The sequence below is a fragment of the Malaclemys terrapin genome, chromosome 21 (genome assembly GCF_027887155.1).
Source record: "Malaclemys terrapin pileata isolate rMalTer1 chromosome 21, rMalTer1.hap1, whole genome shotgun sequence".
NCBI classification, from domain to species: Eukaryota; Metazoa; Chordata; order Testudines; family Emydidae; genus Malaclemys; species Malaclemys terrapin.
In genome coordinates, this window is record NC_071525.1 from 18,885,089 (window position 1) to 18,907,457 (window position 22,369).

General features: G+C 45.6%; 2 protein-coding genes across 2 annotated transcripts; both read right to left on the reverse strand.

Annotated features, from left to right (window-relative positions):
- Window positions 1-8,490: 8,490 nt before the first annotated feature.
- Window positions 8,491-9,354, reverse strand: LOC128826899 (chemerin-like receptor 1). Its single transcript, XM_054010426.1, has one exon. The coding sequence runs from the start codon at window positions 9,352-9,354 to the stop codon at window positions 8,491-8,493; it is 864 nt and encodes a 287-aa protein (XP_053866401.1).
- Window positions 9,355-16,999: 7,645 nt separating this feature from the next.
- On the reverse strand, window positions 17,000-17,854 carry LOC128826890 (chemerin-like receptor 1). Its single transcript, XM_054010416.1, has one exon. It carries the CDS (start codon window positions 17,852-17,854, stop codon window positions 17,000-17,002), a length of 855 nt encoding a protein of 284 aa, XP_053866391.1.
- Window positions 17,855-22,369: the final 4,515 nt, after the last annotated feature.

Sequence of the window (22,369 nt, forward strand, 5' to 3'; positions counted from 1 at the left end):
TGACTTCTTTATACTGCTCTACATACTGTCCACTGAAATGTAAGTAGGATATTTATATTCCCATTGATTTATTGTATAATTATATGGTAAAAAGAGAAAGTAATCCATCTGTCAGTACTAGTGTGCTGTGACAGTTGTATTTTTATGTCTGATTTTGTAAACAAGTAAGATTTAAGTGAGGTGCAAAGGGCGAAAGCTTCATGAATTTTGGCCGGGAATATCAGGATTTATTGAGAGATTCATTTAAAAAACCACATGCAACCTGGACTGTGGGGCAGCTGAGCCCTCTGTTCCACCAACCTGGGGTGTCCCTCTCACACTGTGATATTGTGTCAAGCTGCAAACCTCTGGCAGGCCCTGCACTTACACAACCATCCCCAGGCAGGGACACACCCAGCTGAGTTCCATGAATGACCTCCCAGCCACTCATAAACCATCAATAAGGGTACGTCTTCACTACGCGCCGTATCGGTGGGCAGCAATCGATTTATCCGGGATCGATATATCACGTCTCGTTAAGACGCGATATATCGATCCCCGAACGCGATCACCGTCGACTCCGGAACTCCACCAGAGCAAGCGGCGGTAGCACAGTCGACAGGGGAGCCGCTCCATCGATCCCACACCATCTGGACCCCAGGTAATTCGATCCAAGATACTTCAACTTCAGCTACGCTATTCACGTAGCTGAAGTTGCGTATCTTGGATTGATCCCCCCCCCAGTGTAGACCAGCCCTAAGGAGGATCCAGTCAATTCCCCCTGGGTCACTGACCTTGCAGCCCAGAAATGTACCGTCCTGCCTTGGTCAGAAGCCTGGCAAGTGTAAGTTCATTGCCCAGTCTGTGCCTCCCCCGATGGGGAGAGCACGAACACCAGCCTTTGTAAACTGAGCTGAGATTTCCCAAGCACTTCAATAAAAAAAAAGAACAGTTTTAGGTAGAATATAAAACAGGTTTATTAACTGCAGACAGATGGATTTTAAGTGATTAAAAGCAGCGAGCGTAGAGATCAGAGTTGGTTACAAAAGAAATAAAAGTAAATGCCCAATCCGAGTTCAATAAAATAGAATAGTCTCAACCTGGCAGATGGTACAAGCAGGTGACAGTTTTTCAATACACAGGCTGGGCTTTTCTTTCAGCCCGATACTGAACTTCCGCAGTTCGGTGTCTTTGTCCTCCAGACGTTTTTCCGTGTCTTGAGTTGTGGGGGGTGTGAGGCCAAGTGGTGATGTCACTTCCCCTCTTTTGTAGTTTCTTCCAGCTTGATGGAAATATATTTTGCTATGATGTGGGTCAAACAGTCTCCATTGTCTACGTTCTCTCTCTGAGAAATCTCCATTTTATACAGTTCCTGAGATAGTGGATTCTTGGGATGGGTGCTGATCAGGGCCAGCTCCAGGCACCAGCTTGTCAAGCAGGTGCTTGGAGCGGCCGCTCCGGAGACGGGCGGCAGGTCCAGGTATTCGGCGGCAATTCGGCGGACGGTCCCTCACTCCGTCTGGGAGCGAAGGACCTCCCGCCGAATTGCCGCCGCAGATCACGATCGCGGCTTTTTTTGTTTTGTTTTGGCTGCTTGGGGCGGCCAAAACCCTGGAGCCGGCCCTGGTTCTGATGAGACAGTAACGCTGTCTGGCTCCCCCATTGTCATACCTGAAAGGCTGGTTGTGGGTGTTCACAACATCACAACTTATTTCAGTAACACACACCTAGCAAAACTTCCTAACTCCCCATACAACGACAGCATATACAATTCAAGAGGATATTAATAATCAACAGATCAAGACTCTTTTAATGATACCTCACAAGGCAGACTTTGTTCACATATATATGACAGTGGTGAATATGGGGGTTCCAGGGTGCTGTTTTGAGGTACAGAGTGCCACAGCCACACATTTTATTTAAAGTCTCCAATATTTTAAACACCTCCTCACTTCATTGGCGGCCATAACAGAGCTGGATATTTCTGGTTTTCTGAAATTTTTGGTGGACTTTTCTAGCGTCACCGAATCTTACAATTTGGTTGTGGCATTCACCATTCTTGTCCTTTTCCTCCATGCCCCAGATCCTGGAATCAGATATTTAGGTGGGAATTTCAGCTTTTCTTTTCTTTTTTAGGTAAGTTTCAAGCCTTCATTGTTGCAGAGAAAACCTTGTAATGGTCCCCAAAGGAAAAAAATCAGGAGGCAAAAAAGAAGAACCCAAATGTCTTTCTTTTCAAACCAATCTCATGATGTTTTAAGGAATGGCTCATGAGGTTTGAAGGCTTGGGCTTGGCAATGAAGAGACAGGACAAGATTTTTAAAACTGACTAAGGGAGTTAGATAACAAATTCCCATTGATGTTATGAGTTAAGCACCTAACTCATATAGAGGCTTTTGAAAATCTCACCCGTAGAAGCCTAAGTCAATTCAATTACATCACGTAATGGCAGACAGCTAAAAAGTGACATTTAAGTTCTTATAGATGTAAGCAGAGTCCGGATGAGCTCTACCCTGACATCTGGTGGTGAATTATGGCGAGTGTGGAAAAGAACTCCAGGGGCTGATCTTGTTTGCATAGGCACACCCACCCGCCTGGCATGAAACAACAGTAACTCAAAGTGGTTACTTTGGCTGGTGTGGGATCCCCAGTTTCTCTGTTATTGGGGCAGGAGGAATAAAGTTTTGTTACCCTGATTCTGTGAATCAAAGCCAGTGGAACTGTTGTATGACAGAAGGACTGAGTGAGTCCTTCACCACTACCTAAGTAGCACTTGCTTGACAAGGAGCATGGGTTACAAAACCCAGTGAATTGAGAGAGGATGGGGACAGGTATTTGTACCTGATGGCATGCCCTCTCCCTCCCCCTCTCTTTGAGGGCTTGAAACACCAATTGTACCACCTCCTCTCTCCAGTGTTGCGTGTCAGAGCTAACTTTGATTTTATTAGGAGTCTAGTTATAGGCTGCTGAGCTGAATTCACTTTGGGCCAATGGTGCACTAGCCTTGGGGATCCCCTACTATGAGCTGAAATTGCTAAGAGCTGAAATCACAAAAGAGCTAAAGTTATTAAGAGCTGAGATCATTGAGTGCTGTGTTAACTAGTGGGGGAGCCTGAAGCTATATTGCTAAATGGCTGGCGGAGCAGTTTGCAGGGATGGCTGGAGGAGCAGCGAGTGGCATGGAGCCTTGTGGGGATGGTTGGAGCGGCCCAAGGAACAGTGAGCGGAACCATTTGCAGGGACGGCTGGAGCAGCTCACAGGTCGGTGAGCGGAGCCATTTGCAGAGACGGCTGGAGCGGCTCACAGGTCGGTGAGCGGAGTGGAGCAGCTCGTAGAGCAGAGCAGTTCGTGGGACGGCAGGAAGTGGACTGGCTTGTGGTGAAAACTGCGGCGGAACCCCACGGAGAGATGGCTGGCTGGCCTCAGATCATGTAAGCTGCCCCTTAAAGCCCTGTGTGCCCCCCTTTTACTCTGGGGCTGCACTGACCAGGGACAGAGACTTTGGGGGTTGTTGGACTTTTGGGACTTTGGGTGGTTGCTGGATCCAAGAGACTTTGGGGGTGTTGGACTTTGGGGACTCTGGGTGATTTTTGGGTTGCTGGATTCAAGAACCAAAGGGAAAGGACACAGCCCAATTTGCTGGAGTGGGTTTTTTTTTGCTCATGGTTTGTGTTATGAATCCTGTTTGTGGTGTTTTTCCAATTTAATGCTGAGGTCGTTTACCTCATGTTATTAAACATTTTCTGCTACACTCATACTCCGTGCTTGCGAGAGGAGAAGTATTGCCTCTTAGAGGTGCCTCGGGGAGTAGTATGTAATTGTCCCAGGTCACTGGGTGGGAGTTCAAGCCGATTTTGCATTGCGTTATTGAAACGGAACCCCTAGATACAGAACCCGGCCCTTGTTGCTGCCAACTTAGATGGGCAGAAGGGTTACATATACAAATGCTAGAAGTCTAAATATAAAAATGGGTGAACTTGAGTGCCACATATTAAATGAGGATATCGATACAACAGGCATCACAGAGTCTTGGTGGAATGAGGATAATCAGTGGGAGACAGTAATACAAGGTTACAAAATATATCACAGAGCAGGTCGTGCTGGTTGGGGAGTGGCACTATATATGAAAGAAAGTGTAGAGTCAAAAATCTTAAATGAACCAAACTGTACCATAGAATCTCAATGGATAGTAATTCCATACCTGAATAATAAGAATATAGTGGTAGGACCATATTACCAACCACCTGACCAGCATGGTGATAGCGACTGTGAAATGCTCAGGGAGATTAGAAAGGCTATTAAAATAAAAAACTCAATAATAAGGGGGGATTTCAATGGTCCCCATATTGACTGGGTACATATTACCTGGGTAAGATAAAGTTCCTTGAAACATTTAAATGACTGCTTCTGTTAGAGGGCTTTCCCTCCACCCTCTCCCCTGGTTCTTGACATGCAGACAGCAAGCAGCAAAAGACCAGAAGTCCGAAGTGCAGACAATGTGATGTTTATTGGGGGTAATTTCCAAGCAAGCATATTCCAAAGCCCTTAATACCAGTCGGACTTATCTCTATACAACGATAGAGTCTGTTCCCCAATGTTCGATTCCCAGCTCTGAAGCCGCAGAGCCTTGCCTGTGTCCCTGTTCCCCGTTCCCTATTCCCATTTTCCCCCCTTAGCAAATATGATTCCAATTTCCCTTCCCCCCACTTCCTGTTTGACTCCAGTTTATATAGTAATATTCTCAGCTATACCTTAACCAAACATTTTACTGAAATTTTACTAACCAATCCTAACATATTGTAACATAATTCTCTAACCAATTATATCCCACTAACCTAATTAATTTACAGCTAGCAAACTTAATTATACAGCAGGACAGAAACAATTACAGAACCAGACAGATTAACTATAGAAAAGTGGGGGCCATTAAGATAAAACACACAGAAATGAGGGTTTCACAACCACAATCATTGATACGTGATTTCTTGCCAGATAGGATGCAATCAAACTAAGTTTTCTTTCACCATTTTTATCTGATGGTGATGGGCACTATCAGGACAGGATTGCCTTTGTAACAGCGCAATACCCCCTTATTTCAACGTGACTGGTTTGGGATGTGAGGATGTGACCGTTCACTTCCCTCTTATGGCTACCCCTGCTGCTTAGCATAAGAACAAGGCCTCAGACTATCCTAGTGAGAGAAGGCCCATACACAGACTGACTGTAATTTTGATTCTTTGTTTTATACCCCTGTAACTAGCTAAGTGATAAAAATATACCTAAGTTCTTAAAGTATAGGCCTTTACAGGCAGGCCTGAATATCTATATTCTAACAGCTTCTTGGAGCAGTTAGCCCTGGAACCCACAAGAGGAGAGGCAATTCTTGATTTAGTCCTAAGTACAGAACATGATCTGGTCCGAAGAGTGAATATAACGGAACCGCTTGGTAATAGTGATCATAATATAATTAAATTTAACATCCGTGTGGAGAGGGAAACAACACAGCAGCCCAACACTGTAGCATTTAATTTCAGAAAAGCGAACTACACAAAAATGAGGAAGTTAGTAAAACAGAAATGAAAAGGTACAGTGGCAAAAAGTGAAATCCCTGCAAGCTGCATGGAAACTTTTTAAAGACACCATAATAGAGGCTCAATTTAAATGTATCCCCCAAATTAAAAAACATAGAGAAACAAAAAAAAGCCACCCTGGGTAAACAGCTAAGTAAAGAAGCTTTGAGAGGCAAAACATCATCCTTCAAAAAGTGGAAGTTAAATCCTATTGAAGAAAATAGAAAGCAGCATAAACTACGGCAAATAAAGTGTAAAAATGTAATTAGGAAGGCCAAAGACTCAAAAAGTAATAGCAAAAATATTTTGAGGTACATCAGAAGCAGGAAACCTGCTAAACAACCAGAGCGACGACTGCATGATGAGATGTTAAAGGACCACTGAAGGATGATAAGGTTTGAGGAGGGAAAAAATGAATTCTTTCCATTGGTCTTCATGGCTGAGCATGTGAGGGAGATTCCAAAATGTGAGCCATTCTTTTTAGGTGAAAAGTCTGAGGAACTGTCCCAGATTGAGGTGTCATTAGAGGAGGTTTTGGAACAAATTGATAAACTAAACAGTAATAAGTAACCGGGACCAGATGGGATTCACCCAAGTGTTCTGAAGGAATTCAAATGTGAAATTGCAGAACTACTAACTAACAAAGAGTAAGGATAAATCATCAGTTTTCAGAAAGGAGACAGGTAAATAACGGAGTCTGTACTAGGACCAGTACTGTTCAACATATTCATAAACGATCTGGAAAAAGGGATTAAGAGTACGGTGGCAAAATTTGCAGATGTTACAAAACTACTCAAGATAGTTAAGTCCAAAGCAGACTGCCAGGAGCTACAAAAGGGTCTCACAAAACTGGGTGACTGGGCAACAAAATGGCAATGAAATTCAGTGTTATTAAATGCAAAGTAATGCACATTGGAAACCATAATTTCAACTATATATATAAATTAATATAAAGCGATGGGGTCTAAATTAGCTGTTACCACTCAAGAAAGAGAGCTTGGAGTCATTGTGGATAGTTCTCTGAAAACATCCACTCAATGTGTAGGGGCAGTGGAAAAAATAAATGGTACGTTGGAAATCATTGAGAAATGGATGGATAATAAGACTGAAAATATCGTATTGCCTCTATATAAATCCATGGTTTGCCCACCTCTTGAATACTTCGTGCAGATGTGGTCGCCCCATCTCAAAAAAGATATATTGGAATTGGAAAAGGTACAGAAAAGGGCTGCAAAAATGATGAGGGGTATGGGACAGCTGCCGTATGAGGAGAGATTAATGAGACGGGGACTTTTCAGCTTGGAAAAGAGACGACTAAGGAGGGTTTTGATAGAGCTCTATAAAATCCTGACTGGTGTGGAGAAAGTAAATCAGGAAGTGTTATTTCCTCCTTCCCATAACACAAGAACCAGGGGTCACCAAATGAAATTAGTAGTCAGCAGGTTTAATACAAACAAAAGGAAGAATTTCTTCCCACAATACACAGACAACCCGTGGAACTCTTTGCCAAAGGATGTTGTGAAGGCCAAGACTATAACAGGGTTATGTTATGTTATGTTATGTTATATTCTGATTGACTCTCTGCGAGATTCCTACCGGCCTAAATAGGACTTAGACACTTTGGGAAATGTTATCATTTGTTTCATAGACCTGTTGATCTTCAAGAAACACAGGAGGGAAAGCTCCACTGGGACCAAAGATGACATGATGAGAAGAATAATGACACAAAGACGCAGAAAAGGACAGACCATAAAAAACCAAACGCCCCAAAATGATCTAAAAATGAACAAAACCAAGACTCTAATATATTTTGTTAAAATGACAGATTCCAAGGCTGGAAGGGACCATTGTGATCATCTCGTCTGACCTCCCCGATCACACGGGCCAGAGAACTGCCCCAAAATCATTCCTAGAGAAGAGCTTTTAGAAAAACATCCCAGCTTGATTTAAAATTGCCAGTGATGGAGGATCCACCAGGACCCTGGGGAAATTGCTCCAATGGTCAGTTACTCTGATCGTTACAAATTTTCACCTCCTTTCCAGTCTGAATTTGTCTAGGTTCAACTTCTGTTCACTGGAGCATGTTAGACCTTCCTCTGCTAGACTGAAGAGCCCACTATGAAGTATGTATTCTCCACGTAGGTACTTACAGAGTGTGATCAAGTCACCCCTTCAGCTTCTCTTTGTTAAGTTGAATAGATTGACCTCCTTGAGACTCTCGCTCTAAGGCAGATTTCAGAGTGGTAGCCGTGTTAGTCTGTACCAGCCGTGTTAGTCTGTTAGTCTGTAGCCATGTTAGTCTGGGGGGAAGGGATAGCTCAGTGGTTTGAGCATTGGCCTGCTAAACCCAGGATTGGGAATTCAATCCTTCAGGGGGCCATTTAGGGATTTAGTTGGGGATTGGTCCTGCTTTGAGCAGGGGGTTGGACTAGATGACCTCCTGTGGTCCCTTCTAACCCTGATATTCTATCAGCAAGTACTTGTGGCACCTTAGAGACTCTTTCCCCCCTACTATTACTCACACCTTCTTGTCAACTGTTTGAAATGGGCCATCCTGATTATCACTACAAAAGTTTTTTTTTCTCCTGTTGATAATAGCCCACCTTAATTGATTAGTCTCATGTTCTCTGTATATATATACAGATAGATAGATATATCTTCCTACTGTATTTTCCACTGCATGCATCTGATGAAGTGGGTTTAGCCCACAAAAGCTTATGCCCAAATAAATTTGTTAGTCTCTAAGGTGCCACAAGTACTCCTCATTCTTTTCACTCTAAAGCAGGTTTTCTAATCCTGTAATCATTCTCGTGGCTCTTCTTTGAGTAAGGCCAAAAAATTAACTTTCTGAAAAAGACAATTTTGGGGTCAAGAGGAAGTTACGGGTCTAGTGAATAGAAGTCTTTCTCCATGCAAATATCCACAATTCCATCCATTCCCCTATTCAGCCGGCTCTGGCCCTGAGTTGTCGGTGGTTTGGAGGTTGCGTGCACGTTGCCGGTACCTCAGAAACTCTTCCTCCATGGTGAGGTAGAAGATGGGGTTGAGGCAGGTGCTGAAATATGTCAGGACCCAAACATAAGCACTTCCCATGTCCAGAAGAGGCCGAGGGTACTTAGCTGAGATCAGCAGGAAGGAGAAGACGTGATACGGCAGCCAGCAGACGAAAAAGGTCGGGATCAAGCCAAGAAGGATTTTGAGTGGCTTGGTGGACCGGATCAGCCTGTTTCTTCTCAGCTTGGCAGCTAGAACAATGTAGAAGGTTGGGATCAAGATCAAGGCTAATGGGATCAGAAACCCGACCAGGAACTGGATTGCAATGGCGGCCTTCACCCTGCCTTCATCTGGATGGAAATTCATGCTGGTGCTGGCAGGTGAGAGGAGGGATTCCCAGAGATCACCATACCGCAAACTGAACCCAAGAGACAGGACCCATGTGCCCAGAACCACCCCGAAAGCCAGGTGGGGCGTGCGGTGATTCCGGGCCCATGCAGGGCGTGCCACGAGGATGCAGCGATCGACACTGAGGGTGGTGAGGAAGAAGGCGCTGGAGAACATGTGTAGGGAGGAGACAGCGCTGCTTATTCTCTTGTCCCACTCTAAGTCCGGGATGACGATGGAGATGCATCTGAGGGGCAGGAAGATGATGAAGATGAAATCGGCCACGGCCTGGTTCAGGAACCACAGGACGCTGGCCGTCCTTTCCAGACGGCATCCGGCAACGAAGAGGATGTAGCTGTTCAATGACACTCCGGCGAGAAAGACCATGCCACCAAGTACCAGAGAGACGATTAGGAACACCATTCTCGGAAGAGTTGCAGTCACAATATCCCCTTCTTTTCCTCAGGGCTCAGCGGAGGCAGCGCAGACGTTGTACTGACCAAAGGAAGGAAGAGCAATGAAAAGGGCTCCAGGAGAGGACACGGACAGAGAGAGACAGCCGCAGAGTTTATAATCTCCTCAGAGTTTATAAGGTCCCCAGATTCTGAGCTGAACTCAAATAGGATCAAATCCTTGTAGGCCCGTGGCACTAATGGTTCAAAGACCTTAGAAGCATAGAGCCAGAGGGTTAGAAGGGGACCGCAAGGGTCATCTCATCTAACCCCCTGCCAATATGCAGGATTTGTTCTGTCTATTCTCTGCCCGAACATTTTTTGTTTTTACATAATATCATTTTTTTACCAAACCAAATATTTAAAGAAACCCACATTTGCTTCTTGCTGAAAAGTTAGATTTCTAGGCCAGGGGTGTGAACAGTGGGGTGTGGTGTTTCCTGGATGCAGAGACAGACGCCTTCACCCCCCGAAGCCATACTAAAATTCCCAACTAATCTTCTTGCTGTTTGTTTCCTTTTTTTTTTTTTTTTCCAAATAATGGAATTTTTGAAAGTGATTCTTCTCCCCCTGCCCCCATCATTTTGAAGTGCAGTTTTTGTGTGGTTTAGGCCATTTAGGGGGGATGAGTTAGTGTAGCAGAGAACATCCCAACCGAAAGAACCCACCTATGGAAACAAGGACGACAACAAAAAAACCACCCACTAAAAAAAAGAGGAAGAAGGGACCTATAACAAGTCAAAAGATTTTTTCTTTAAAGGAAGGATATTGCAAGAGTCTATTGTAGTGGACAGACATGGAGTCAGAACTCCTGGGTTGCATTCCAGACTCTGCCACTGAACTGCTTGGGTAGATTGGACAAGTCACGTCATGACCCCATGACTCAGTTTCCCCTCCACACATTTCTCTGTTTAACTTTAGAGTGTGAGCTCGCTGTAGCCAGGCCTGTTTCTTCCTGTGGAGCTGTGCACTGCCTGGTGTGATGGGACCCCTGAGCTCAGTCGGGGTCTGTTCAGCACCCAGTGTGACGGGGCCCCGACCTCTGACAACAGGACCCACATCTAATTTCAACCAGCTCTATCCAGAGCAGATGAGGGGAGGGGGGCAGCAGGAAGGGAGGAGATCTAGGGGGCAGTGGGGGGGTGAGAATGAGACCCAGTGGGGCAGCTGGAGAGTTTACCTCATTTCCTTACCCGTGTCTGCAGGGGATGCAGCATCTCAGAGTCAAACCCCGTCCCAGGTCCCCAACGCGATGCCTGCAGCTCACCAAACTGGCTCAGCCCGGAGCAGGGATCCGTTCATGTGGGAGTATATCTGAGGGGGGGACAATGAGGGGAGATCACAGGATGTGGCCGAGTCCGAGCACGTCTGCAAAGCCTGGAAGGACTCCGGCTCCCTCTGCTACCTGCAGATGTGACACGAACCACAAGCTCTCCCCACCTCCAAGCGGAGGCCTAGCAGGGTGTCTGCATTTGGCTGTCCACATCCGGGGGCAGGCAGGCGGGGTCCCCATCGGAGAGCAGGGGCTGAGAAAGCCACATCTAGCCGACTCCACCTGGCAAGGTCCCAGGATCAGAGACCCCAGCAGGGACTCTGCCGAAGTCAGTACAAACTAAAATTTCATACAATGACTTGTTTATACTGCTCTATATCCTGTCCACTGAAATGTAAGGACAATATTTATAATCCAATCGGCTTATTTGATAATTATATGGTAAAACTAAATATTCAGCAATTTGTCACTACTAGAGTGCTGTGACGCTTGTATTTTTATGTCTGATTTTGTAATCAAATAGGTTTTAAATGAGGTGAAACTTGGGGGTACATAAGACAAATGAGACTCCTTAAAGGGGTACAGTAGTCTGGAAAGGTTGAGAGCCACTGGTCTATAGGGTCTTTTCCCACTGAGATGTGGACATCTCTCAGGTGGAGCATGGGGGCTCTTCATACAGGTGAAAGGGAGGAATGGGGGAGGAGCTGCTGTGGGGAGTGGGGTTGGGTCAGGGTTGCTGGAAAAATTTGTATAGTGGGGGTGCTGAGAGCCACTGCATACGATGGGAAAGACTTCAATCCATGGGGTCCAGCACGTATGGGCGGGGGGTCAGGGAAAGATCTGGGGAGGCTGCTTTGGGGAGTGGGGTGGGGGACCAGAGAGGGATATGGGGAGGCTGCTATGGGGGGAAGGTAGGGATCTGGGGGGGGCTGCTGTAGGCAGTGTGGTGGGGGAAGGGAGGATCCAGGGTAGGGTGTGGGGGTTAGAGACAGATTTGGGGGGGGGAGGGCATTGTGGATTTCACCCTAGCATTGAAGGTGGAAGGTTCAATCTCACTTTCTTACCTATGTCCTGGAGGATTCAGACACAACATCTTAGAATTGATTCCCCCAACACACACACACCACCTGCAGCTCTCCCCTCCTCCCCCCACAGACTCTGGGGACAGGTAGCTGTCTTTGCGGGGGTGGGAGCACTGAATGGCCAGCTCAGTGGGGATGGGAGATGCTCACAAAGCTGAGTCTGAAAAGCCTTCGAAGCGGCCAGCTCCGTGCAACTCTCAAACAGCTCAGCTCAGCTCCGGGGCCTCTCGTGATGAAGGGTCTGAGATCCCGTCTGCACAGACGGTCACCCACATCCGGGGCAGCCACAGCCCCAGAGCAGGAGCTGAGCTGCAGCCGCGTCACTGCAAAAATTCAGCCCGTTCACACCTGGAGACACCAGACCCAGCTTGGGCCCCTGAAATGCTGCTGGATCGGGTGGGATCCGTGGGTGGGCCCTGCCGCCCTTCACCCCTGGTCCTCCTCGAACATCCTGAAGAGACTTTGCTAGGTGGCAGGTGGATGGTGAATCTCTCGCTTGATGGTTGTGAGCCACACGACATTGTGTCTTCTCCATGACTGGCTTGTGGATTGGTTGGATGCTGGAGAAAGGCCAGTTACGTAGCGAAAGGTGAATCCTGCATGAATTTTGGCCAGGAATATCAGGTTTCATTGAGACACTGGTTTAAAAAGCCACTGTGACAGGGTTCCCGGCATGCAACCTGGACTGTGGGACCTGTGACCCTCTCTCCCACCAACCTGGGGTGTCCCTCTCACACTGTGATGCTGTGTCAAGCTACAAACCTCTGGCAGGTCCTGCACTTATACAGCCATCCCCTGGCAGGGACACACCCAGCTGAGTTACATGAATGCTTCTCCCAGCCATTCACAAACCAAGAATAGGGAGGCTCCAACCAATTCCCCTGGCTACCCTGACTTGCACCCCAGAAATGAACCATCCTGCCTTGGTCAGAAGCCTGGACAGTGTAAGATCATTACCCAATAGGTGCCTTCCCCAATGTGGAGAGCACAAACACCAGCTTTTTAAAATGAGCTGAGATTTACCAGCACTTCAACCAAACACACAGTTTTAGGTAGAATATAAAACAGGTTTATTAACTACAGACTGATTTTAAGTGATTATAAGCAGCGAGCATAGAGATCACAGTTGGTTACCCAAGAAATAAAAGGAAATTTGCAATCTGAGTTCTACAAAATAAACAGAATTTGAATCAAGCCGTGTCTCACCCTGGCAGATGGTACAAGCAGGTGACGGTTCCTCAATATACAGGCTGGGGTTGACTTCCAGCCCGATACCAAAGTTCAGATTCTTTGTCCTCCAGACGTGTTTCCAGGTGTTGAGTTTTGGGGGGAGTGAGGCCAAGTGGAGATGTCTCTTCCCCTCTTTTGTAGTTTCTTCCAGTTTGCTGGGAATATATTTGTTATGACTTGGGACAAACAGTCTCCATTGTCTACGTTCTCTCTCTGAGAAATCTGCATTTTATACAGTTCCTGAGATAGTGGATTCTTGGATGGGTGCTAATGAGCCAGTAATGCTGTCTGGCTCCTTCATTGTCGTACCTGAAAGGCTGGTTGTGGGTGTTTCCAATATCACAACTTATTTCAGTAACACACACATAGCAAAACTTCCCAACTCCCCATACAATGACAGCACATACAATTCAAGAGGATATTAATAATCAACAGATCAAGACTTTTTTAATGATACCTCACAAGGCAGACTTTGTTCATATTGATATGACAGTGGTGAATATGGGGGTTCCAGGGTGCTGTTTTGAGGTATAGAGTGCCACAGACTCTCCAATATTTTAAACACATCCTGAACTCCATTGGTCTCCAAACAGAGCTGGATATTTCTGGTTTTCTGAAAATTTCGGTGGAGTTTTGTAGTGTCACCGACTCTTACAATTTGGTTGCGGCATTTGCCATGCTTGTCCCTTTCCTCCAAGCCACAGATCCTGGAATCAGATGATTAAGTGGGAATTTCCGCTTTTATTTTATTTTTATTTTTTATTTAAGTTTCCAGTCTTCATTGTTGCAGAGAAAAACTTGAAATGGCCCCCTGAAAAAATCATAAACCAAAAAAGAAGAATCCAAATGTCTTTCTTTTCAAACCAATCTCATGATGTTTTAGGGGGTGGCTCATGAGGTTTGAAGGCTCAGGATTTGGCAATGAAGAGACAGGACTAGATTTTTAAAAATGGCTAAGGGAGTTAGGTGCCAAATTCCCATTGAAGTTAGGAGTTAAGCACCTTTTGAAAACCTCAGCCGCAGAATCCTAAGTCAATTAAATTACATCATGTAATGGCAGACAGCTAAAAAGTGACATTTAAGTTCTTATATACAAATACCAGAAGTTTAAATAATAAGATGGGTGAACTAGAGTGCCAAATATTAAATGAGGATATTGATGCAACAAGCATCACAAAAACTTGGTGGAATGAGGATAATCAATGGGACATTGTAATACCAGGATATAAAATATATTGGAAGGACAGAACAGGTCGTGCTGCTGGGGAAGTGGCACTCTATGTGAAAGAAAGCGCAGAGTCAAATGAAGTAAAAATCTGAAATGACCCAAACTGTATCTCTATGGATAGTAATTCCATGCTTGAATATAGTAAGAATATAGCAGTAGGGATATATGACCGACCACCTGAGCAGGACGGTGATAGCGATTGTGAAATGTTCTGGGAGATTAGAGAGGCTATTAAAATAAAAACAACTCAGTAATAATGGGGGATTTCAACTGTACCCATATTGACTTGGTACATGTCACTTCAGGATGCGATGCAGAGATAAAGTTTCTTTACACCTTAAATTACTACTTCTTGGAACAGCTAGTCCTGGAACCCACAAGGGGAGAGGCAATTCTTGATTTAGATTTAGATTTAGATCACAGGATCTCGTCCAAAGGGTTAATATAACTGAGCCACTCGCTAATAGTGACTATAATATAATTAAATTTAACATCCCTGTGGTGGGGGAAACACGACAGCAGCCCACCACGGTAGCATTTAATTTCAGAAACGAGAACTACACAAAAATGAGGAAGTTAGTAAAATAGAAATGAAAAGGTACAGTGCCAAAAGGGAAATCGCTACAAGCTGTGGGGAAACTTTTTAAAGACACCATAATAGAGGCTCAACTTAAATGTATCCCCCAAATTAAAAACCACAGTAAGAGAACCAAAAAAAGTGCCACCCTGGGTAAACAACTAAGTAGAGAAGGTTTGAGAGGCAAAAAGGCATCCTTTAAAAAGTTAAATCCTACTGCGGAAAATAGAAATGAGCATAAACTCTGGCAAATGAAGTGTAAAAATATAATTAGGAAGGCCAAAAAAGTATTTGAAGAACTGCTAGCCAAAAAACGCAAAAAGTAATAGCAAAAAAATGTGTAAGTACATCAGAAGCAGGAAGCTGCTAAACAACAAGTAGGGCTAAAGGAGCACTCAAGGACAATAAGGCCATTGGGGAGAAAGAAAATGAATTCTTTGCTTTGGTCTTCACAGCTGAGGATGTGAGGGAAATTCCCAATCCTGAGCCATTCTTTTTAGGTGACAAATCCAAGGAACTGTCCCAGATTGAGGTGTCATTAGAGGAGGTTTTGGAACAAATTGATAAACTAAACTGTAATAAGTCACCAGGACCAGATGGGATTCACCCAAGAGTTCTGAAGGAACTCAAATGTGAAATTGCAGAACTACTAGCTGTGGTATGTAACCTATCACTTAAATCAGTTTCTGTACCGGATGACTGGAGCATAGCTAATGTGACACCAACTTTTAAAAGAGGCTCCAGAGATGACCCTGACAATAACAGGCTGGTAACCCTGACTTCAGTACCGGACAAACTGGTTGAAATGACAGTAAAGAAGAAAATTGTCAGACATAATGATGGACATGATTTATTGGGGATAATCAACATGGTTTTTGTAGTGGGAAATCATGCCTCACCAATCAACTAGAATTCTTGGAGGGCATCAATAAGCAGATGGACAAGGGTGATCCAGTGGATATAGTGTACTTGGACTTTCAGAAGGTCTTTGACAAGATCCCTCACCAAAGTCTCTTAAGCAAAGTAAACTGTCCTCAGATAAGGGGAAAAGTCCTCTAATGGATCAGTAACTAGTTAAAAGATAGGAAACAAAGGGTAGGAATAAATGGTCAGTTTTTATAATGGAGACAGGTAAATAGCAGTGTCTCCCTGGAGTCTGTATTGGGACTAGTACTGTTCAACATAAACGATCTGGAAAAAGGGGTAAACAGTAAGATGGCAAAATTTTCAGATGATACAAAACTACTCAAGATAGTTAAGTCCAAAGAGGGCTGAGAGGAGTTACAAAGATGTCTCACAAAACTGGGTGACTGGGCAACAAAATGGCAGATGAAGTACAGTGTTGATAATACACATTGGAAACCATAATCCCAACTAAACATATAAAAGGATGTGCTCTAAATTAGCTGTTACCACTCAAGAAAGAGATCTTGGAGTCATTGTGGATAGTTCTCTGAAAACACCCACTCAATGTGCAGCGGCCATCAAAAAAGCTAACAATCTGTCGGGAATTATTAAGAAAGGAATAGATAATAAGAAGATGGCACGATGAGAAAAATAATGACACAAAGACGAAGAAAAGGACAGACCATAAAGAATCAATCGCTCCAAAATGATCTAAAAATGAACACAACCAAAAATCTACATATTTCATTAAAATGATTCACAGATTCCGAGGCTGGGAGGGACTGGTGTGATCATCTCTTCAGACCTCCCCGATCACACAGACCAGAGAACTGCCCCAAAATAATTCCCAGAGCAGAGCTGTTAGAAAAACATCCCAGCTTGATTTAAAATTCCAGTGATGGAGGATCCATTGGGCAATTGCTCCAATGGTCAGTTACTCTGATCGTTACAAATGTACACCTCATTTCCAGTCTGAATTTGTCTAGGTTCAGCTTCTGTTCACTGGATTGTGTTAGATCTTCCTCTGCTAGAGTGAAGAGACATTTATTAAATATTTGTTCCCCACAGAGGTACTTATAGACTGTGATCGATCAAGGCATGCCTTCATCTTCTCTTTGTTAAGATAAATAGATGGGGTTCCTTGTGACTCTCACTTTGAGGCAGGTTTTCTAATCGCATAATCATTTCCATGGCTCTTCTTTGATTAAGGCAAAAAAATTCACTTTCTAAAAAAAGACAATTTGGGGATCAAGAGGAAGTTATGGGTCCAGCGAACAGAATTCTTTCTCCATGCAAATCTAGAAAATTCCATCCATTCCCCTATTCAGCCAGCTCTGGCCCTGAATTGTCAGTGGTTTGGGGGTTGTGTGCTTGTTGCCGGTACCTTTGAAACTCTTCCTCCATGGTGAGGTAGAAGATGGGGTTGAGGCAGCTGCTGAAATATGTCAGGACACAAGCAAAAGTGCTTCCTATGTTCAGAAGAGTCTGAGGGTATGTAGCTGAGATCTGCAGGAAGAAGATGATGTGATACGGCAGCCAGCAGAGGAAAAAGGTCGGGATCAAACTGAGAAGGATCTTGAGGGACTTGGTGGACTGGATCATCCTGTTCCTTCTCAGCTTGGCAGCTAGAAAGATGTAGACGGTTGGGATCAGGATCAAGGCTAATGGGATCAGAAACCCGACCAGGAACTGGATTGCAATAGCGGCCTTCACCCTCCTTTCATCCACTTGGAAATACATGCTGGTGTTGGTTGGTGAAAGCAGGGATTCCCAGAGATCACCGTACCGCAAACTGAACCCAAGAGACAGGGCCCACATGCCTATAACCATCCTGAAAGCCAGTGGGGGCGTGCGGTGGTTCCCGTACCACTCAGGGCATGCCACAAGGATGCAGCGATCGACACTGAGGGTTGTGAGGAGGAAGGCGCTGAAGAACATATGGAAGGAGGTGACGGTGCTGCTCAGCACCTTGGCCCAGTCTAAGTCCAGGATGAAGAATCTGAGGGGCAGGAAGATAATGAAGATGAAATCTGCTGCGGCCCGGCTCAAGAACCACACGGTGCTGGCTGTCCTCTCCACACGGCAGCTGGCCATGAAGAGGGCGTAGTTGTTTAATGGCATCCCGGCGAGGAAGGCCACAACACACAGCACCAGGAAGAGGACTGGGAACTCCATTCATGGAAGAGTTGCAGTCACAGTATCCCGTACTCCTCTGCAGGGCTTGGCGGAGGCAGCAGAGTTGTTGTACTGAGTAAAGGAAGGAAGAGCAATGAAACGGGCTCCAGGAGAGGACAAGGACAGAGTTTGGTTTCTACTAAACCAAATGTTTAAAAAATACACCCCTTTGCTTCTTGCTGAAAAGTTGGATTTCTTGCTGTTAGTTTCCCTAAGGAGCTGGTTATTCCCCTCTTGGTTAAAAAAAAAATAAAATGATCTTTTCCCCTCCCTTTATTTTTTAAATAATGAAACTTTTGAAATTGATTCTCCTCCCCCCACCCCCGCCTCCATTTTGAAGTGGAGTTTTTGTGTGGTTTAGGCCGTTTGGGGGGGGGGGGGGCATGAGTTACTGGAGCCGTGCTAGTAAAATCCCCACTCAACCCTACCCCCATGGAAACCTCCAGTGATGGAGAGCAACTCCCCAAGAGGAGAAAAGTACGGTGGCAAAACACAATGGGAGATCAGTAAGAAGTCAAAAGATTTTTGTTTTAATTGCAAGAGTCTATTTTAGTGGGTAGACAGGGAGTCCGGACTCCTGTGTTCCATCCCCGACACTGTCATTGAACTGTTTGGAGAGCTTGGACAAGTCATGTCACGGCCCCATGCCTCAGCTTCCCCTCCAAACATTTGTCTGTTTAGAGAGTGAGCTCGCTCTGGCCAGCCCTGTTTCTCCCTGTGAGTCTGTGCAGTGTCTGGCACGACGGGGCCCCCGAGCTCAGTCAGGGTCTCTGCAACACACAGCATGACGGGGCCCCTGACCTCTGACAACAGGACCCACAAATATTTTCAGCCGGCTCTATCCAAAGCAGATGAGGGGAGGAGATGGGGGCAGCTGGAAGGGGTGAGATCCAGGGGGCAGTGATGGGGGGTGAGAATGAGATCCAGGGGGGCAGCTGGAAGGTTTAGCTCATTTCCTTACCTGTGTCTTGCAGGGATGCAGCATCTCAGAGTCAACCCCCGTCCCAGCTCCACGATGCGATGCCTGCAGCTCGCCCCAACTGGCTCAGCCCAGAGCAGGAAGCCGTTCTTGTGAGGGTATATCTGGGGGGGACAATGTGGGGAGATCACAGGACGTGGCTGGGTCCAATCACATCTGCAAAGCCTGGAAGGTCTTCAGCACCCACTGCTACATGTAGACATCACACGAACCACATGCTCTCCCACACCCTGCCGCTGGGCCCTAGCCAGGTGTCTGCATTTGGCTGCTGACATCCGGGGGCAGGTGAGCAGGGCCCCCAGCAGAGACCAGGGGCTGAGACAGCCAGATCCAGCCGAGTCCACCAGGTGAGGTCCAGAAGCAGAGACTCCAGCTGGGACTCTGCCCTCTACTCCATCCTGGCTGGGGAAAGCGAACAGAGCCCTGCTGGGAGTCGGACGCATGAGATTCTCAGCCCTGCCTTTGCTGCAGGAACTCACCCCTCGGCCTCTGGCCATGTTACAGGCCAGCGAATGCTAAGGAAACCCTCGCTCTGTGCTAGAGACCACACAAACCACAGTACAGCCTCCAACCTGCCTTCGTCTCTCAGGCATAGGGACACTTTTCAGCTCAACGTGAGCTCCCAGAGCCAACAGGGCTGCAGCCATGCTGGGGGAATCTTGATTATGAGCAGGGAGGTGATTGTCCATCTGGATCTGGCCCTGGTGTGACCACAGCTGGGATCCTGTGTCCGCTTCTGGTGCCCGCCTTTCAAGAAGGAGGTTGAGCAGCTGGAGAGGGCTCAGAGAAGATCCACGAGAAGGATTAACAGCCTGGGGTCAGGGCTTGACAGAGAGAGAATCCAGGAGCTCAGGCAGTTCAGTTTATCACAGGACACGTCTACACCTGGAAGGCTGCATCAATACAGCTGTCTATGTGGATGGGAAAACTTCTCCCATTGGCGTAGTTAATCCACCTCCCCGAGAGGTGGTAGCTGTGTTGACGGGAGAAGCGTTGTCTACACTGGGCGTTAAGTCAGTATAACAGCATCACCCAGGGGGTGGGTTTTCCACATCCCCGAGCAACATAGTTGTACCATTATAAGTTGCCTAGTGTAGACCAAGCGAAAGGGAAGCTGACGGGATGACTTGATTACCAGCTGTAAATACCTACAGGGGGAAGGCAAATTTGATAATGGGCTCTTCGATCTAGCACACAAAGGTCTAACACGATCCACTGGCTGGAAGTTGAAGCTAGACAAAGACACAGATTCACAGATGACAAGCCCAGAAGGTGACATTGTGATTGTGATGAGTTCCCCTGGGGTGCCTCTTGGAACTGGGGTCCCACGGAGCCCGTGTGACCCACCAGCCTGGGTTCCCTTAACACCGTTCTGCTGTGCAGCCTTTCAAATCCTTCCCCAGGCTTCAGACTGCACTTAGGTAGGGACACAGCCAGCTGCAGCTACAAACACAGGTGCTGAGATCAGCTATTCATGGGAAGGCTCAGCTAAGGAGTTGCCCAGTACGCAAGTCCCTACCTCCCTTTAGAGGGTAAACCCAAAATTGTACCGTCTTGTGTTGCACAGAGAACTGTATAGGGCAGTGGTCTCCAACCTTTTTCGTCTGGTGCCCGCCAGACGACGAGCCACGGAGGACGAGCATCTGCCGAAATGCCGCCAACAAGCAGCAACGTCAATAGGCGTCACCGCTGAAATGCTGCCAAGAATCAGCATCATCATCCAAATCGGCGGCATTTCAGCGGCAATGCCTCTGGATGACGCTGCTTCTCAGCTGCATTTCAGCAGATGCTCATCCGCCGGCCGGTATGCTGGCGCACTTAGACGCCATGGCGCCCGCGGGCACCGCGTTGGGAACCCCGGGTATAGAGTAAGCTCATGAAATTCGCCCCCTCCCTCAATGTGGAGAGAGATATACACAGCTTTCTGCCCCACCTTATAATTTCCACACACTTTTTTTAGACAAAACAAAACGAGTTTATTGACTGCAAAAGATAGATTAAAAGTGATTATAAGTGACAGCAAACAGATCAAAGCAGATTACCTAAATAAACAAAAACCACAAACTGATCTTAACACACTAAATAGATAGGATATGAATTAGCCAATTCTCACACTGAGTGATAAACAGGCTGGCAAATTCTTAAGGCACAAGCTGCCTTGGTTTTTCCAGTTTTTTATACACAGGCTAAAAATCCCTCTAGCCTGGGACCATTACTTCCCACAGTTCAGTCCTTGTTCCTCAGGTGTTTCCAGGTGTGTTGTTGTAGCAAGAGTGAGGTACCATCATGATGTCATTGTCCCCCTTTTATATTTTCTTCCCACTTGCTGGAAAGCTCTTTTGCTGTGACCTGGGTGAAACAGTTCCCATTGTGTAGTGCTATCACCGAGAGGTTTCTATTGCACACAATTCCTGGGGTAGTCCTTGTGCTTGTGTGCATTTCCTCAGTAAGCCATTAACATTGTTTGGCCTTTTTACTGTTGTACCTGAAAGGCTGCTGGTGGGTGTTTTCAACCTCACAACATGTTTCAGTAACACATACATAGCCAAACTTCATAACTTCATGTACAATGATAGCTCATACAATATAACAAGATATTAATGTCTAGCAGATCAAGATCAAGGTAGAACAATACCTCACAAGACATACTTTGTACAATACATATCCTAATTACACGACAGCAGTGACTATTTGGGTTCTGAGGTGTCATAGTGATCATCTCATCTGATCTCCTCCTCAGTATGGTCCATAGAGTTTCCCCAAGCTAATTCCTAGAGCAGATCTTTTAGGAAAACATCCAGTCTTGCTTTAAAAATAGTCAATGATGGAGAATCCACCGCACCCATTGGTAAATTGTTCTGATGGTTAATTATGTTCACCATTAAAAATTGACACCTTATTTCCAGTCTGAATTTGTCTAGCTTCAACTTTAAGCCATTGGACATGACAGACCTTCCTCTGCTGGATTAAAGAGCCTGTGCTGAATATTTGTTCCAGGTGTAGATTCTTGTTGACTGTGATTAAACTTCTCTTTGTGAAACTAAATAGATTGAGTGTCTCACTATAAGCCAAATTTTCCTGTGCTTTAATCATGCTCATGGCTCTTCTCTGAATAAGTCATAAATTTTTAACAGTGAGGGGAATTAATCATTGGAACAACTTCTCAAGAGTTGTGGTAGATAGTCCATCATTGGCAATTTTAAAATCAGGATGGGATTTTTTTCCTCAAAGATCTGCTGTCATTCAACGAGGAATTAATTCAGAGACGTTCTTTGGCCTTTGCTATACAGGTCAGACTACATGATCACAATGGTCCCCTCTGGCCTGAGAAGCTATGAATATCTGAACAATGAAAAAGATCTTGGGAAGAAATCCTGACTCACTAAAGTCAATAGGTATTTTGCTGTTGGCATTAATGGGGCTGGCTTTCATCTTTTGGTTTTGACCGATGTCTAAATGTTGCATTCAAGAGATGTTAGAGAAAAATATCAAAGACGACTGCTGGAAATTTGCAATATAACATGACTTTATTTCTG

Excerpts from the sequence above, each read along its gene's own strand:
- LOC128826899 (XM_054010426.1), bottom strand. The coding sequence starts at position 9,354 with ATGGTGTTCCTAATCGTCTCTCTGGTACTTGGTGGCATGGTCTTTCTC.
- LOC128826890 (XM_054010416.1), bottom strand. The coding sequence starts at position 17,854 with ATGGAGTTCCCAGTCCTCTTCCTGGTGCTGTGTGTTGTGGCCTTCCTC.